General features: G+C 39.7%; 2 protein-coding genes across 3 annotated transcripts; both read right to left on the reverse strand.

The window, feature by feature from the left end:
* Window positions 1-505: 505 nt before the first annotated feature.
* On the reverse strand, window positions 506-12392 carry LOC122667424. 2 transcript variants are annotated; one of them, XM_043863690.1, is made up of 6 exons: window positions 12084-12392; window positions 9889-10083; window positions 9220-9336; window positions 7902-8051; window positions 3061-3119; window positions 506-849 (listed from the first exon to the last, which is right to left on the reverse strand). In XM_043863690.1, exons 1-6 carry the CDS (start codon window positions 12294-12296, stop codon window positions 714-716), a joined length of 870 nt encoding a protein of 289 aa, XP_043719625.1. In that variant the 5' UTR covers window positions 12297-12392; the 3' UTR covers window positions 506-713. The 2 variants fall into 2 exon arrangements, with proteins under 2 accessions (XP_043719625.1, XP_043719626.1); XM_043863691.1 differs by having other exon boundaries at window positions 12087-12389.
* A 2041-nt stretch (window positions 12393-14433) lies between these two features.
* On the reverse strand, window positions 14434-17833 carry LOC122667422 (TPR repeat-containing protein ZIP4). The gene is made up of 5 exons (XM_043863688.1): window positions 16491-17833; window positions 16216-16405; window positions 16088-16120; window positions 15321-15938; window positions 14434-15234 (listed from the first exon to the last, which is right to left on the reverse strand). Exons 1-5 carry the CDS (start codon window positions 17810-17812, stop codon window positions 14551-14553), a joined length of 2847 nt encoding a protein of 948 aa, XP_043719623.1. The 5' UTR covers window positions 17813-17833; the 3' UTR covers window positions 14434-14550.
* Window positions 17834-18956: the final 1123 nt, after the last annotated feature.

Raw genomic sequence — 18956 nt, forward strand, 5'->3', positions numbered from 1 at the left:
CTAGGGTTGGGTAAAGGTGATCCGAAGCAAATGAGGCTCCAGATGCTTTTTCTCTCATCAGTTAGAATGCAACAAAACCCCATGACTTTTTCTCCATGCCATTGTAGTGTGAGAAAGATGAGAATAAAAGAATGCACAAATGTTCCTTGCATCCTTGCCCCCTTTTTTCAAAGCTAGATCTCCATGGTAAATCTGAATGTGGAAGAGGTGTAATCTCAATTACCAACACAACTGTTTATAAGAGAACTCAACAAAACCTTAACCCAGCTACTTAAGAGGTGATCACCGCTCCGGTTCCACCACTCTGAAGACTTGGGCTTGTTTCTCTAAAAGAAATTGTTGGGCACAGCCTTACTTAACCTCCACCAGGAATTTCATGTAAACACCAACAAACACCCCCCTTCCTCTCCCTTAAAAAGGAAAAAAACAGCACTGACAACAGAAACAACTTTTTAATTTTGGGGGGGGGGGGGGGGGGGTTGTGTTAATGAACTTTGGACAACAGTTTCTTCCAGCATATTTTCTTCCATTTCTTAAAATGAAATCAATGATAAATAAACAGTCTTCCTCCCTCTCAATCAAGGAAAGAGGAACAAATAGGCCCCCCGTATCCTTGATAATCCAATGTAAAAAGAACAATCATTCCTTCTTCCACTTATTAATGTAAGGACTATATCTAACAATGTATGAACAAAAAGACCTGTTTCTCCACCTCAATCCAAGTAGAAGAGAGTCACAATCTTCCTGAGGTTCTTTGCTTCTTGACATGTTTCCATGATCAACTTACTGTCATGGAAGGCAAAGCAAATGACCTGCTGTACACGCGAGATGATGTCCCAGTTACATAATCTGTTGTTTCATCATACAATTACCCGATTAGACACAAAAGAGGTATCAAGTGGGGAAACAAAGATTTTAGAATTAAACATTCTGCAGAGCAACTTGCGGATTTAGAAAAAAGCTGACAAAATAGTTCAAAATCCCACATAAAGGATTGGTAGTTTATAATCCCAGTGAATGTGTCACAGCTAATTTCACCGATTGCTCCCCTTTTTCTGTTGTAAAGCCAAAGATATTCTATTTTCTATCCTATTTAGTATGGCAACAAAGAACCAAATTTATCATTTTTAGTTCCATTAGAACTGGATAGCTGGAAAGAGTGGGAAGACAAGGAAACGATCATTACTCCTCTACTTGAAAAGAACATGGAGTTTTGTTTCTTTTTGTTTTATTGGAAGGGAACATGTTTGAAAGAAAACAGAGAACAGGTGTCATATGGTGTGGAAACTTGATACTGCAACAAAGAACTTGAAGTACAGCTGGACAATAACAACACATTAATTAAGATTGCAGTCCCCATTATTTTCTTATTCAGCAAACCTTATGAGCTCAATGATTCCCATGACTTGCACACTATCATGTGTATCCAACATAGATGACGGTAATCTTCCAGTCAACCCTTATGGCCATATTGATTTTACGAACAGACCATGCAAATTCATCCATTCATTACAAGCCTTATAGGAGATCTAACCGATGTAAGTTATGCAGGAAAATCACATAGATGGGCTTTATTTTAGTGGAAATAAATCTTGGGTTGGATTACATACATGTTGAGCCTTTGTTCCTAAGGGTTTTCATTGCAGCAGGCCACTTTAGTGGGCTTAGAATAGCTAAGAATACAAGATTATTCAAGTAGGATGTACTTAGTCCAAATTTGTGGGGTTATTTAGAACACGTCTTTAATGTCCTTTTTGAGTTAAAGTAAAATGAGTTAAGTCCTAGAGTTATTAGGAAATCTGGTTAGGTTTTACTTTCAGTTCATACTACAGTTTAAAGTCCTAATAATGGGGTTTCTAGGGACCTAAGGCTTAGGGTTAGAAAACCTCCAATAAACCAGAACCGCAGGAAGGTAGGAACCAAATCAACAAGCAGAGAAATATTATAACAGAAGAAAGAAAGGTCTGATGGGACTGAAATTCTGGTTGAATTTTCATAATTAGAAGAACAGAAATGTAAGATATGATTTAAATCTAAGGGCCAAATTCAAAGTTCTGCAGGTTTCCTTCTTGAAGTAGAAACTTAAAATCCTGACAAAAAGCAGAATTCAATTGCAGGGTTTAATGGCTCATAACTGTTGAACCTTGATTTATTTGACTCTATCTATTCTGCCATATGGTGAACTTACTTGGATTGCTGTGTTTCTGTCCTGTGTGGGCATTGTGTCCTACTAACCTCATCTTATCTACCCTAGAACACATCATAGAGTCCTAATCCACCCTACTAATTATAACAAGGGGAAAAAACTCTGGGAGTGTGGCCTACACCAGCACTCCCATGAGTTTATCTCTCTCCTCTCCATATGAAAAGACACCACTGCCCCCATGTTTTGAGGAGGAGAAAGATAGACACATGGAAGTTCTGGCATAAGCCACACTCCAGGACATAAAACTACTTCCCTTATAATAAAATGATATTTAAAAAAAAAAACAAAACAAAACAAAAAAAAAGCTGCTAAACTGTTCCCACTTTTTGGACTGCTCACTAGGCTGAACTGATAAGATCCCAGCTGAAGACTGGAATGATTCACTGAATCTGGACACCGAAGTGGTCCAGCATGGATTGGATCAAGTATTGGTCCAATTCTGAACTAAATGATGGCCTGGTCTGCAACTGGGCTTCTTGCTCTTCTGAACTGCATCACCTAGTTTAGGTAGAAATGTCAAATACATGTCTATTTAGCTATTCTAAGAAGTAGTTTGAGTTCCAAATCAGTTTAGAAGTATTGGAGAGTTGTTTTTTTATGAATTTTGTATAGATGTAAAGTTAGTCTATGGCCTAACTCATGGATTTATGAATGGAAGCTCGAGTTTTTTTTTTTTCCAACATGATCCAGATATTGCAGAATTACTTCGTAGAGATTCTCAGGTGGCTATCTGGTTGGATTCCAGTAGCATCGCAGGTGAATTCCTGCCTTTCTATCAAACAAGCTGGCATTAAATTCCAGGCTATAAGGAAAACTACTGAAATCATGAGAAAGAAAAGGAAGCTCTAACACACCTGCTGGCTTCGATTAAAGGCAGATGATCGTTGTGGGGTTTCTCAATGACATTCTTAACCTGCAAATAAGATAAAAATAATAAAATATCAAACAGTAAATATAGCTTTTAAGAAAAATCCTTATGCACTTACAGACATACAAGTCCTACAGTTTTAACCTTTAGGTACAATGTACTACAGATTTTCACCATTGTTTTGCACCAATGTTATCAAAATGCCAAGGCAAAGCTGGGCCATGGATTGTTGGTATCCTAGGTGATGCAGATCCAATCAGATCTGATTGGCCTGCAAGTAATGGGCCCAACAATGGAATAGAGGAGATCTCAATCTGACGGCTAGATGTGGGCCAGATCTGATCTCAAAATTACCGGTTAGATTTTCTACCGAGTAACTACCAGATTTCAAGTATAATTTTCAATATAACACCGAATTTTAATTAGCTCAAATAATCGCAATTAATGTGGAGTAATTGAGGGGAGAGAAGTTCCGGAGGTTAGGTCTTAAATAGCTTACAATGGAAGGAAAGAAGAGGGAATTAATCTGATGTGCAGTTCCACTAAAGGAGGAGGAAAACAAATTTTATTGGAGTGAAAAAAATAAAATCATCCTTAAAACTAGAATACAAAATTGAACAAATTAATAAAGGGAGAGAAGAAGAAATAAGTAAAACATGGGGAAGCAGAGAAGAAAGATAAGAAAAAAGTGAAGAAGATCTCTTACCGTGGGGATGAGAGAGAAATGAGAGAGAGGAATAAGAACAGAGAAAAGAAATAAAGGAGAGAGGAAATCCCTTACAAAAGAAAGGGAGGGAGAAAAACTTCAGCCATTGCAGACGACAAACCAAATAAATTTATTCAATTTCAACCGTGGGGGGGGGGGGGTTGATTACATTCTTTATTTATAGAAACTGAAATAAAATATCCTAGATTGACTCAATTACTAAGACTTTCCTAACTAGACAACTAATTAGGACAATAACTTTCCTAAATGAACTTAAAGACTAACAACTTAGAATAATATTGATCTCTGCAATATGAGACCCACTAATAAAATAAGAATTTTCGAGCATCCACCTAAAACCCCACTTTTGGGCCTTATATTTCCGCCCATTACAACAATAAATACTCAAAACTAATGCCCAAACCAAACCTATACCAAAACCTGGCCCAAATTTAAACCAAGCTTTAAATCGGGCCTGCACTACTAGGTTGTTTTTACATAAAATATCAACCAGGAGGTACTATTATTTGGTGCAATGGTAAAAGGTCAGGCTGCTAATGTGAAGATGCAGTCAAGTCCAAGGATGGCCACTTCTTGCAAAGAAGTACTGAAAGTTAGGTCCGGCATCAGTCCACTCCTATGACCCTGGGAAAGCAGGATTCTTGCTGGATTATGGTCCTCAGAGAGAGAAATTCATAATGACTTTAGTACACCAAAAAATCCTTGAAACCAAAGACCCTAGGTTGCTTATTCTGATTCATTTTAAAAGCAACTAACATATTTGATGCAGTGTAGCAAAAAATATACAGTAGGTGTATAAGAATGGAAGAAAGTAGACAAGCTAGAGCAAATACATAAAATATTTTTTTTCTCATACTATGAATAAAAAATTGATGAATTATTGTAAATAAAAGTTTATTCAATGAAAGACATAGATACGATAGTTATACAGCATAACAAATTTGAAAAAAGGAGAATAAAGGGGTATCTATATATATTATGACTAGACCTAGGTGCATGCCCTGTTGCCTGAGGGTATGCTTAGTCACTACTCAAGTGCTTGTTTAAGCTTGCCTACTGCTTAGGCACATGTTGCCAAGCACCTCTCAACCACCTGGTCTCCAAGATGAGACCTAGATAACACTGTTATACGATTTTAAGATGAAGTATCAATTCCCATTTCTGCTGGTAGTTTACAGATTGATTATGGATCATTGACTCTGAAAAAGAAAGAAATCCGGTTCAGTCCAAATTAGAAGTACCCAATTAAAATAAAGTAGTCATACCCTGTGCCCCCCACCTTCTCCCCCCCCCCCCCCCCCCACCCAAAAAAAATAAATTCTACTGCTTTCATTGTTCAGTCCAATTCAATAGTTACTTAAATACTTAAACAACATGAAGTAGGTCTCTATGAAATTTTCCCATGGCCTTTAACCTTTTATCTATTGCCTAGCAATCTCATGAAGTCTCTACCCCCAAGAAAAGAAATGCATCGCACATTAAAGCAACAGAGCAACAACATTCTAAAACGAGAATTGACAAACGCTCTATCAGTATGATTTGTGTCCCAGCACTGTAAGGTACATTCTGGAAAAATAGATATAACTAAAGCTGTTTATTCTGCAAATTCTGAATTCCCATTGACAGCCTCTACATTGGGGAATTTTTGGCAATAAATGAAGAACCAGGGTAGCAACACAAATGGCAAGGATGGAACAGCAGCAGGCCAGAGGGAAACTTTCACTCTGATACGCTGGATGACAGTGGTAAGGATATCAGAAAAGAGGTTGGCATTTCTCTCATCCCAAATACCCCAACAAGTGCCAAGGACGAATAATCTCATAGAAATTGTCCTCTCCTAGCGAAAGCTTATGCAACTGGAACACTGACCACAGATTAGTTCAGACCTTTCTGTCAAATTAACAGAATAATAAACAATGGTCAACCAACTCCACAACCTTCAAGTACATCAATCAGAAATGGGGAGAGAAATATCCAACAACCCTCTCTTGTTGGAATACATCAGCAGTAAGAACCTTTTGTTGGGCTATTTCCCATCCCAGGGCTCTGCATTTAGACAGAGCATAAGGTTTCCGAAGGGCCTTATAAGTAAATAGTATCTGCACCATAAATAATTCATGGTGCCATGCATGGCCAATTGGCAATTGAGACTGGGACCCTAAGTTGTTGTTTGTAATTGAGACTGGGACCCTAAGTTCTTGTTTGTAAACAGTCCCTAACTCCTCTTTATTTTTATAAGCTCTACTCCTGAATCAGCCAATAAGAAAATGGGCCATGCTAATGTCGTAATGCCTAAAAAAGTCCATAACTCAGTAGTAGTCCCGTTTATGTAGGGTGCAGGAGGGGTAGACTGGAGTGGGTAACCTTCGACATGTTTAGATGAATTGGCTGCCCAAAACTTGAACCCTTGTCTTCATGCTGACAGCTGAAGCAATGGTCCCTAAGGTCTTTATGGCTAGTCCCGAAGTGTCTCATCTCTCATGGTTATAGAAATTTCACCATTTACCTCATAAGAGATGAAAAGTCAAGGGCTTGCATGATAACACTTATGTTTCTCTATTTCTCTGTTTTTTTGTTCCAAGGAACAGAAAAATAAGAGAAATTCATTTGTTGACACCGGTTCATTTTTTTGTTACTGGGAATGAACCGGGACAAAAAAGTTGCTGAGAAATATAAAAAAAGAAGCTCCAATTTGAAGCTTCTCTGTCCCAGAAATAAAAGGAAGAAATAAGGGGAGAGTTGCTCTTTAATGAACACATAGTTAATTTGATGGGCAAAGCAGTAATTTCATGTTCAAAATAAAACACCACCACCTCCACCACCACCCCCATCACCACCTCCATCGCCATCACCACCACTGCCACTGCCACCATCACCACCTCCACCACTGCCTCCACCACCACCGCCGCCACCTCCGTTGTCACCTCCACCATCGCCACCACCACCACTACCGCCACCATCTCCACCTCCACCAAATATTTGGGTATTCAATGACATTTTTGAAATTTTCTAGAAGTTCTAGAAACAGAAATGATTGTGCATAACAAACGCGTTTCTGTTTCATTTCTGGCCTAGAAGTCGAAATTATTATGCGTAACCAAATGAGTTTTTTTGCCCTGAAACAGAAGTGTCATCATGCAGGCCCCAATTGACATGGTTCAGCCACTTATAATGAAGACCATTGAATGTAGATCAAACTAGCAAGGGGAAGGCCAAATGACTTGAAAGACAGAGAGAGGTGAGAAAATAAAAAAGTTCTTGCAAGGTAGCGGAACATATAGCCTAAAACATAATGGAATGAGGAAACAGAATCATGCAGCCAACCTAGTTAATTTTGGAAATGGTTTAATTTAATTGTGCAGTAATTAAAAGGCACAAGCAGAAAACCAAAAAAAATTCAAGTTTTACTTCTTTTATTTACATTTTTTTTGGAAGAGCTAGCTAATTAATGGCAGTTTCTTGAAAAGATGAATATCCTAAATGCATGAAGTAGGAATAGTTGGAGCAGTACGAGAAAATGCAGTTTGTGGGGTGAATAATGTGGTATGGATGTCGCATAAACTCTGAAACCAGACCCTGATTTTTTAACTTAATCATCTGACTCACTGAAGAAATCATCAAGTTCCATAGAAGAGTTGTTCAAAATTAATCACTCACATATCCCGTTAGTTGACATAGCAAAGTTACAAGTCAATCAGCAAGCTTTTGGATGCTCAGCTAATAATGCCCTAACCACATTGACTTACAGAATAGTTGTGTCAAAACCAGAGTTTGACATTCATCCAGTCCCTTTTCTTTTCTCTTCTATTTTTTTTGGGGGGAAGGGAGGATGCAGCCACCAAATTTTATACAACTCAGAACTTAATCTTTTCAACTAAGTATACATCAATCCGCAGCTTTTGAAAATTCAGTGTCATATTAATTCATAGCAGGCTTGAGACAACAGCTAAAAAGCCATTGGTTACTCATCTACCAGCTCCAGGAGTTTCAAATAAGAAAAAGTTTGTCTCATGTGATTCCATGAAAAGAAGAAGCATGAGAAATGCACCTGTGATGCATGCAAGCTCATACATACCACAAGAATGAAAATGAGAAATTACCTTGGACAGCAATTCCTGGCTTTCAGGAGGTTGCATTTTCAGACTTTGGGGTAAGATAACAGTAAGCAGTTCCGGTTTCTCAGCTCTTAAGGCACCTCTAATGACAGCTGCATTCGTCCCTGATGCTCCAGATGTATAAATATGGTTTTTCTGTAACATAAATCCAGGTTTTAGAAATCTTGAGACCTTAATTCGGAAAATCTAAGATGTGAGTCCATTAGTGAGCCAGAACACCTGTCACTGGACAGTGCCTAGGATCTTTCTCTGCTCCATTTCCTGGGCAGGTCCATTTCCCCAAGTTCCTCTAATAGAGGGGGCAGAAATGACCACCCTACCCCTGCCTGAACACACTGCCCGGGTGGGGTCCACCCCTCCCCCCCCCCTATTAGAGGAACTTGGGGAAATGGAGCAGATAAAAATACACAGTGCCTACCAGGGAAATTTACAGTTTTCAATAAAATAAACCACTAAGAATGTCCAAGTTAACAGTCAGCAATTCAACATAGTTGTCAAGGCCTCGCCTAGGCAGTCTGAAATGTCCTAGACATCTGTCACCGTATATGTTTGATCACCCAGACCAGACAAGGAAAAGGGGGACAAGTGGAAGAAGAAGAAAAAACATATCCAGAGTTGGCAAACATACTAGGAATAGGCTTAAAAAATGGGGAATTAAGGCGTCTCAAATTGGCTGACTTGACTTGGCTTAGGCCTTGTCTAGGCCACAAGGCTGCTGCCCACCACCTTGCCTCGGCACCCTGACAACTATGATAGTCAATTCTCTTGATGGATTTTGATTCTAAATCTTAATTGCATTTTCGGTTAAGACCTGGAGCATCACAAACTTTCTTCCTTCAAAATTCTCACAAAGGTGATGCATGGGAACACAAGTTTGGGTGTGTGTCTGATGAAGGCAAAGTAGGATCTGACTGCTGCAACCACAACTATTCTCACACTATTTGAGCTTTTTGAATGTTTGGTACAACCAACAATCAGTAGAACTGATACCTCAGTGAGGCACTGAGATCCACTTATTAGTTACGTTGTAGGGATAGAAGAGTGGGTGTCAAAATCCAAGATGAACATGATATGTCAAATTTGTTAACACTTACCCTCTCCCCCCCCCCCCCCCCAAAAAAAAAAAATTAATAATAATAATTTAAAGACTTGGATATATGAGACTTATATTTAACTAATTAAAACTAATCTTCCATCACAAATAATTCTAAAAGTGTGGTCAAAGAAACCAAAATGTGTGTCGATGCATCCAAGTTTTGCAGTTGGATGAACTAGATTTCTTGTGTGATATATAGGGTCATACAGTTATAACCATCGCATAGCTGAGGATCTCAATAAGTTCTTGGTGCATAAAACCCATATTCCGCGTTCCAAAGAAGCCAATTGCTCTTGGCCCTTGTTGTTGAATGGCCAACAGCTCCTGCAAAAATTAGAACACTGTCAAAAATTAATGATAAAAGTGATTATTATTATTATTACTACTACTATCATCATTATATTAATTCCGCATCCCCTGTACAACTGAAAATTGGAAGGGAGAACACAAAGTAAACATTTGCTTTCTCCGGGGAGTCCAGGTTGGGATAAGTTGTGGGTCGTCCAAGAAGACCTCATCAGCCAAAGAAAAAAAAAAGTGTTCTAACTTTCACAATCCTCACACATTACCAGTACAACACTTTCAAGAGATCTGAATACACATGCCAAATGGTTAACAAATACCCTGCATGTCAGGTAATAATGTCATGTTCTTCAGCAAAGTGAGGACAAAAAAGACATCCTCTGTCAGACCCTATCCCATTAATACCACAACACTGAACTAAGCATATGGAAGTAGGACCTTGGCTTCTTCCCTCAATCCCAATATGAACCTCATCAAAGAAGTGAACAAGGAATCAATGATTCACTAATACAAGAAAATGGAACACAAAGCTAATAATAATAATTTATGAGTTTAAACATGAAGACAATGTACCTGTAGATAGTCAACATCAGTGACAGGCTTGAACTCTGACACAACCATTGACCCTGAACCTTCAACAAGCGATTGAACTTGGGTTGGAACTTGTGTACCTATCTCTTCATCAGATCCAAACATGCTTCCCCTGTTTTCCCCTTCACTCCTCCAGCTACCCATATCTTGATCCTTCATTGAATATCCACAAAACCACTATGATAAACAAAACAAAGCAGCCCCTAATATAAAATTAGCAGTGAAAACCAACAAAACCATGAATAGATTCTGCATATAATCCAAAGCAACGCAACTAAGTTTTGGAAATACATAAACGACACAGTAAAATGCTTTTTAATGTCTTGAAAAGGAACCAAAACAATAAACCAAATGGAAGTGGGACCCATCATTTGATGGATACAATCACATGAAAAGGGATATCTAGAGTAGATAGATCTGATTTAGGGATCTTTATCTTCAGAATGCGAAAATATTCTAATGGTAAATGAAGTATCATAAATAGTCTCTCAAGATAAAATCCATAGAGTAGACTAAGAGAGGGGGGGGGGGGGAAATGAGACTTTACCCATTAAGCGTTAATTCACTACACATATGTAAAATATTGTATGAAAAGTAAATAAAATAATCAACCCCTTAATTAGGTTAACAACAAGAACCAATTTAAGCATCATAAAACACGAACATAAAACCCTATCCACCAGTATAAATAACGTTAAGGAACATTCAAAATGCCAAAGCCCAACCATAGTTATCAAGTTGTCGCCATGGCGTCCGGGCTCCTTGGTTGCCTTACTGCCATGTCGTCGCCACCTTGATTTTTTCCTCTCTAAAACTCCGTGGTCACCTTCCCGCCTTGATAACTATGAGCCCAACCCAGAATCAGGTCAAATATGGCAACCTGAATCCAGAGGGAAGAAAGTCGAATCTCGACAGTTAAGCTAGTGTGTTGAATGAATTACCTAACTAAGATAGGTAACATTGGGTTCAGGTACATAAAATGTATCTCCAAACATTAAACAGTTCTAATCAGGAGAGTTAAACGAAGTCAAACAAGAAAAATAGGCAGCTAGAAATTCAAGAATAATTTCTCCTATAAGTGTAGAATTAACTAATATCTACATTACATGGATAAGGGTATGGGTGTTAGAATCCAACACAAACAGCAGATGTTAGGCTCCGCAAATCCATAGAAATGGATTCAAGGACTCTGCAGTATAAATTCATATGTTTAAAGATTTCTATATTTGCATATAATTATATATCGATATAACTATTATGTTTAGTATTATGGAAGGATCAAATCGTTTACATATACGTTTACATCTGTCAGATTGTCGCAAACTTATTAGTATTCCCTTTAAGTCTAGTTGAGCATGGTCTAAAATTAATTAGAACTATAAAAAGAAATACAAATTATATATGCCTATTGGTGCGTAGTATATATATACAAATGAGAATGCATAAAAGAGGCAAAAGTACCAGGCGTGTCTGTTCTGTTGGTGTCAGAATCTATACGTATCCTACACTGGCAAGGGATCCTATTTTGAACTGCCTGGGTGACATGGACAGATGGACTAACATAAAATCAGTAAGAACACTCGACTTATCAAACTCTATAGCATAAATTAATTTCCCCATGTGCTCAGCAATAGCACTTAGGTTGATATAGATGAACTTAAAAAAGGTCGATTCTTCAAAATCGACCTAAACAAATGCTATCAGAAACAAATGGCAAGATAACTTAACAGATTAAAATAATTCAATCATTAGGACAATTGAATCGACATTTTTGAACCAACACAATGCGTCCGACGGAACTTGAAGCAGGAAATACGCCAGGCAAGTTTTCCTTGTAAATTTGAAATAAAAGCACATATCAGACTGCAGAAAAGGATTTGCAAACCACAAGAAAGGAAATTCTACATATCTAACCGATTCAAAATCATAGAAAAAGATACAGCCCGCTTTTCAATAGATTGTTACTAAAAAGAAGAATATCACGTCAAAAGCGAATAAGTGAATAAAACTAATAGAAAAAAAATCCCTAAACCCAACTTTCAGAAAGCCATTCTGAATCCAACCCACTGCGACAGTTCCATTGTCTAAACATAAACATTGGGAGGAAAGACAAGTTCAGCATCATCAGAACAAAAAATGAGAGAAATCAAGGTAGGAGACATAAGAGGGAAATATACCATCTTCGAGCATCTCAGGTACTGCGGGTATCCCTTTACTCTGACCCATCTAGTGAACAAAGAAGATGAAGAAATGGGATATAACTTGAAGAGATCAGAGTTTCTGGATGAAAAATTAGAGTTATCGGAGAAGATTTTTGAAGGTTTTGGAGGGAAATCTGAAGAACAAAGGACGGTATTCAGAGGCAGCAAAAGCTTTAGGGGAGTAGTCATTCTTCTCTCTCCTTGGTTTTTGGGCAGCTTTTCTCCTATTTCTTAAAAAAGCTTTTTTTTTTTTTATATTAATTTTCAGAAAATAGGATTTGACACAGACGCAGTCACACACTCACTCACACACTATCAACGCAGACAAGACCACCAGAAGGCAATATTTTAAGATGACCGTGAAAGAGAGGAAGAAAGGCCATCCTCTTTTTTTGTTTTATTTTTTTGTGCCTGGGTAAAGTAAGGGTGTCAATTTTGAATCAGAATCAAAATCGGATCGAAATCGAATCGCTTGGAATCATAATCAGCCCACCAAATATAGCATATTGGTCCGGTTCAGGATCTACCAATTAATAATCGAAATAAATTCACATCCTAACCCTACAATTATATAAAGGCAAGAGATCTCTACTTGGTCACTTGGCCTCTCTATACAAGCGTCTAAGTTAATGGGGGAGCACACCAACCCATAAGTCTTAAGATTCAAGGTCATGACAGCTAAGGTCAAACCCATAATGAGGGGAATGTGGGGTGGGATTATTGGGAAGATGGAACCCACATGTTGGTGGGGATATAGAAATGTTGAAGTAAAGTTGGATTCGACTCCTCTCCAGGGAGCTCAGTGCTTAGGGAGTGTTCAAGGGCATCCAAGGGTTGGGTTGTGCTGCACACATCTCGATGCATGCTTAGGGATGTGTGTGGCACAACCCAACAGCTAAATGCTCCCTGGGCATGCTGGGCTCCCTGGAACAATAACCAAAGTTCTGTCAATTGGGGGGACTTTGGATAACAAAGGAGTGGAATTTTGAAGTACCACATCAATAGATAAAGCAATTAATCATGTCCCCTGTGTAAATTCACCACCCCAAATTAACCAAATTTTGAAATATCACATCAACATTTTCCCACCCCAATTCTCTCACCCCACCTAAGTCCCCTCTAAACAAATGGGGCCTAAAGGATACTTAGTTCCTACACTCTCGTGGTAGAAATCTTTCACATACACCCACATTAATGCCAACAACTGCCATGTGATAAATCAAATAAGACCCCAAAAATAATTGGACATGTAAACTCCTAACTCCCTTAGCTCATATGTCAAGTTTCAGTGCCATCGAAGTTTGTCACAGTCAAAACACGACTTCAAAAATCTAGGGTGATTGGTGAGTGCACAATAATTATTGAAAAACCATAGGCATGAATGGATATACATGGGATGCATGTCATTCCACAACCGTTATTTGATTGAATTATACGGTTAATCCAAAACCTTGACCTCTCAATCCAACCATTCAAAAAGGCACATTAGCTAATAGCTATAATTGTGGCTGGTCTAATCAAAATTAAAAATAACAGGCACATCTCAATTCACTAGAGATGTAATATATTGAATAAGAATTGGATATAGCACTATCCGCATTCGCATTTGATTAGTTTTTGAATGGATTTGGATAGTTTCTAGAAACTGATTTTTCAAATATGGATTCCCCTAAATGGATACAGACACAAATTGGATATGGATTTTCAACTATCCATTTACATCCCTAATTGTCTAGGTTGAATAGATGAGAACCGAAGAAAATGAAAACCCAACTAAGGTTGGTGTTAAAAGGTTGAAGCCCCTACCCACTAGGGTTAATATTGAAGTGTCATACTTAAAATTACATAGACGTCCTCATGAATCTTTTTCTTTTATCTAATTCCATGTAAATGTAATATGTTGTGAACTAGTAAGAATATTGTAGTATTATAAAATATTATTTATAAACTTTTTATTCAAGTATATTTTCATAATTGGATAGGATAATATAGCTTACTATCAGAATAAGATGGTTTTCTAAAGCCGTTTTTAAAATACGGATTCTCCTAAACAGATATGAACACTAATCGAATACAAATTTTCAACTATCCATACCGGAGAAAGTTTTCCTACATGGTGGATGAACGAAAAGTATACCTATCTATGGTCATAAATCTTTTATCCTTATAATATGAAGTTGATAATACCCCCTCTATTATTCGTTGATACCCACTACACACCATCCAAACACCTCAGTCAAGGGATTCTCCTTCAACTAAAATCCCTCAACCGTGGGTGAAGGAAAACTACCTCCATCCACTTACTTACAATTCATCTGGGACAGCTGAAGAGTAGAGATTAGAGAAGACCAATTGATGGACCAAATGGATTTGGTCTTCTATAGATTAGAGACCTAATCTGTCTAATCAAGATCACAATCCAGGAGGAAAGAAGTTATAGAAACTACGAGACAATTGGAGCCGTACTGCTACTGTTGTTATCACCCACATCCTTCTCCACATGACCGTAGAATTTCTCATCAAAACCTGCAACAAATTCCTCCAAGGACTCCCTATACCCTTCCATCCCCTGCACGTGCCGACTCAGCTCCAACCCAATCTTAATCCATCTCCGCGCAACTGCAATCTGTCCCAGACGCACCGGCATGGCCGCTCGATTCCACGCCGTTGTGGCAAGCCACTTCCCCTCTTCTGTCGGATACTCCCCTTCCTTCAGGCCCACCATGATCCTGTATGCCTGTTTATACGCGCTGTATACTTCATCATCAGTATCACCCTTATAAAAGCCTGCTAGCATGATTAGCTTCCTAATGATAAGGGCAATGTTTTTGTAGTCTGGAGAAGGGGAGGCAAGGAGAGATGAGAGGGAAGCGTTGAGGGCGAAGTTGGCTGCTTCTGGGTTGGTCCGTGGGCTTTGTGAGGCGCTGAGCCCAATCTGAAGAAGATACTCAGGTGTGCAAGCCTTTGAAGACGCGAAGCTCTTGACCAGTTGGAGCTGTTGGGTTCCACCACTCTCAAGCCTTCCTCGTAGATCATAAGCGTTGAACGTGTAGATGAAAACGATCCTGGGTTCAATGGCAGCTCCATCGTTAACCATTTGAAGTCCAGATGATATCTCTGTTAGTATCTGCAGTAGTGAAGAGAGAACTTAAACTGTTAATTTTTTCTGCTCTGCTCATCGGGGTTGAAACTATTAGAACCTAATAAGCGTACCTTTCCGGCTCTATCGAGCAATTCGATGGCTCTTTTAACATCAGATTCCGGCATCGGAGAATTGCTTGACTTTTCTGCGGCAATGGCGGCAGATACACTTAAGATCAGTGATTTGCAAACCATGGTGCTCTCTTCTACTACACCGTCGATTGAAGCAGCATAGAACTCCGCAGCCGACTCGAAGAACTCGGCACACAAGTCGTATTTCTTATCTTTCCCCGTTCTTGTTCCAATATTCCATGAGTTCAATGCAAACCAGTTCTTTTCACGTCTCCCGACTTCTCCTTTCCCAAAGAAGGCCTCGGAACCAAGCTCGGACATCCGCTTCTTAGCCAGTTTTGTGAATTTTAAGATTTCGTTCTCGTTGGTGGTCTCTCGAGAGAGGATTGTGACTAGTGTTCTGAGCACAACTACTTCTGGTGTGGGCATTGGTTTTCCAGGTGAGTAGAAGTTTAGGAGATTTTTCAGGGACTCAATAGCCACAGGGAGGGCTTGGCAAGCTATGGCTTCGTGGATCGATAGAGATAGGAACTCCGGGGTGAAGTCATGGCAGTTAGCCATTGATTGCATCTGTTTGATGGCTCCATTTTCTTCCTCCTTTTGAAGGCAGATCTTAAACTGCAAGCAAGCACAGTACCACACACACACAAACACAAAATAAAAATAAATAATAATAATTAACAACATTGGGTTCGATTACAAAAGCACAAGGGAAGATCTTGGCAGGTTAGGAGGAGTCGAACAGAGAGGGAAAGAGATGGAAGTACCTTAAGGAAAGCGCAGGTTATATTGGGTTCGAGCTGTGAAAATTCCATCAGAAGTTAAAGTTAAAACCACAATTTGATTAAATTCAATATCAACGTTAGTTATTAATTGAGATAGTTGGGTAGACTACCTTCTCAGCCTCGTCGATGAATTCTTGAGCTTGATCGAGCAGAGAGAGGCCAAGATGGCAGAGACACAGAACTCTGAATCCTTTCGCTCGAAGGATTCTACCCTCTATGTTGTAGGGGATGTAAAGCATCGATTTTTCGAACATCTCCACGCTCGTTTCGTAATTTTTCGAACCAAAATGATCCGCTCCGCTGTGAAGTGTGAATTACAGAAAGAAATTAAATAAAAAGCTTTTACTTATTAAAGAAATTGTGCTAATTAGAGTCATGAACTCACCAGTTCCAGAGAAGGGCATGCAATGTGGTTCTCTCCTTCGCTGCTTCTTCACTGTTAAACAATGCCATGACCCTGTCGTCGGAGACCAGCTCCGCCACCACCTTTGCCCTCACAAGCGACCCATCTTTGCCGCTGCCGCCGCTCCCAATGAGTCTGTGGACCACCGTAACCGCCACTCCGGCGCTGATGTGGCACCTCCCCAATAATCCTAGGAATACTCCTTTCACCGTCTCTGCACCCGCCACGCCGGCAGCTTGAAAGTAAGATTCTATCGCTGATAACCAAATACCCTCCGGAATCTCCTTATTTACCACCATACCCCTAAGCTCCTTCTCTGCTTCTCTATGCCTTCCCAAGCCCAACCAAGCCTTCATGGCTAGCACCGATGACGCTGGGTGCTGGTCTCCACCGCCTTCTCGCAAGACCTTAATGCACTTGAGAACGCTCTCGAACTCTCCGCCTTGCAAATGCGCGGCTGCGATGAAGCGAAGAGACTTCGATCTCAGCGTCTTCAATGGCAGTGATTCATCTGACCTTCTAACGATCCTTAAACCCTTCTCGCACAGATCCAAAGCTTCGTTCATCAGCTTCAGAGCATCTTTAATGGCGGATTCCAGGTTTTTCGACAACATGAGTTTGCCAAATAACAAAAACTGGTTTGCCAGTGCTCTGTAGCTCTCAGGAGATCCAAACAAAAGGGCTTTGGAGCGATTCAGTAAGGTAAAAGCGAGATTTCGCTCCGATACCTCCCAGGCGGTACGCGATCTCGCGAGGTTCAGATCCAAGAGGAGTTTCTGTTCTCCTGTGTCGGAAATCTCATCAACATCGATCTTCGCTGTCAGATCAGTGGCTCGCTCGAAGCAACTCGCTGCGAGATCGAACTTCTTCAGATCGTGCCATATCAATCCAGTTTTGTAGAAGAAAGAAGCGGATTTCAAAGACGGAGACGGAATACCGGTAACATCGCCTGCTAAAAAGAGCAGATCAGCGGAGATCTGGCGGAGATTTGCCTGTTGTTCATCGATCTTCGCACCATTGCTCGATGAACGAATTCCAGTAGCGTTTGAGAGATCGACGCAAGCATTCCACAGACGATAACTGAGCTTCCATATCTGAAGCTTCTCGGATTTGGACAACGGACAAGCAGAGTTCAATCTAGAGAGGCTCTTCTGGATCTTAGAGCAGAGCTTATCCAGAGCAGATGAGTTTTCCGGCAAGAGACGTTCGGCTTCGGTTACCGAATCTTCAATTTCTACGATTATCTTAGAACTTGATCCATGGTGGCTTGATCGGAGTTCCGGCGAGATTTCTAAGATTTTCATCTGTGCTATTGGCGGGGAAATCCAAAGGGAAAAAACTAGGAACTGAATTTTGATTAAGCGTAGAATGGAGTCTGCAGCTTTTGGAGGGAAAAAATCGAACCAACTAACCAACTAACGGTAATTACTCTGGATTCTGGAAGGAAGTCTTGTATGCAAATATCAGTGGACTTGCAATAGTCATTTGATTTTCTGAAATGACTAACAAGTCCATAATCTTTAAATGACCAAAATAAACCCCCCTCCCATGACGCAACTTACAAGTTCTCTTGTTGGGCCGGGTGATGGCACCAAGACCCACTTGGGCTAGACTGAGGAGCATGTGATTTGGGCCCGTGACACATAAAAATTAGATATGTCTGAAGCTTGTGATAGGTATGTCTGATGCCTATGATAGAATTGATTACGTTCCCTCAGGGCAATCACATAATTTCTTGGTTTCAATCCTTTTAAATTGAAGGTTAATGGGTCAGCCTTTGATTACATCACACCTAGTAGGGGACTCCTGTGATGATTTGCCGATGATTTTAAAATTATCCATCTCCTTTTTGCCGATGATATCTTTTTGTTCCTAACAACCCATCCCTCAAATATAATAGGTATAAAAAACGGTACCAAGCTAGTTTGACGAGATGTTTGGGCAGTGCATTAACACCAATTCTACTGTTTCAAGAGCCTTAGGAATAAAAGCTATGGGTGGTATTATTTGTATGTCTATCCCAAGATCAATGGGAAGGTTTGGATTTGGATCAAATTCGGACCACAACACAAACTTTAATCTAAACCACTTTAATCTTAACCTAACCCTAAGAAATTCGGACCATAACACAACTTTAATCAATCTACTACATCAGACCCCAGTTGAGCTCAGGTCCCTTACTAGTTGGAGAAGGCTGAATCACAGAGACCATTGATTAATTCACATATCTACTGTTGAGATAAGAAGTCTACCAGCTCCTGATCAAAGTCTACATCTTCTGAAGGTGCTTAAGTCCAGTTTCTTGATAAAACATCTCCTTCTGTACGTTCCAGTCCTTTGCGATATTATCCACCACATCTCCAATCAGTTTGTTATTTTCCACCAGCTTGCGATCCTCTTCTACAACAAACCATTAAAGAGAAAAGAGAACTAGTGGGGGGAGATGAA

Source organism: Telopea speciosissima, chromosome 7, assembly GCF_018873765.1.
Source record: "Telopea speciosissima isolate NSW1024214 ecotype Mountain lineage chromosome 7, Tspe_v1, whole genome shotgun sequence".
NCBI lineage: Eukaryota > Viridiplantae > Streptophyta > Magnoliopsida > Proteales > Proteaceae > Telopea > Telopea speciosissima.

Bases quoted from the DNA above. Each gene is read 5' to 3' on its own strand.
- LOC122667424 (XM_043863690.1), bottom strand. From the start codon at position 12,296: ATGACTACTCCCCTAAAGCTTTTGCTGCCTCTGAATACCGTCCTTTGT. The intron at 10,084-12,083 runs GTATATTTCCCT...TGTTTATCATAG, and splicing joins ACCTGAGATGCTCGAAGATG to TGGTTTTGTGGATATTCAAT. The intron at 8,052-9,219 runs GTATGACCCTAT...TTTATGTTACAG, and splicing joins GCTATGCGATGGTTATAACT to AAAAACCATATTTATACATC.
- LOC122667422 (XM_043863688.1), bottom strand. From the start codon at position 17,812: ATGAAAATCTTAGAAATCTCGCCGGAACTCCGATCAAGCCACCATGGA. The intron at 16,406-16,490 runs GTGAGTTCATGA...CACACTTCACAG, and splicing joins CATGCCCTTCTCTGGAACTG to CGGAGCGGATCATTTTGGTT. The intron at 15,235-15,320 runs GTACGCTTATTA...TCACTACTGCAG, and splicing joins TGCTCGATAGAGCCGGAAAG to ATACTAACAGAGATATCATC.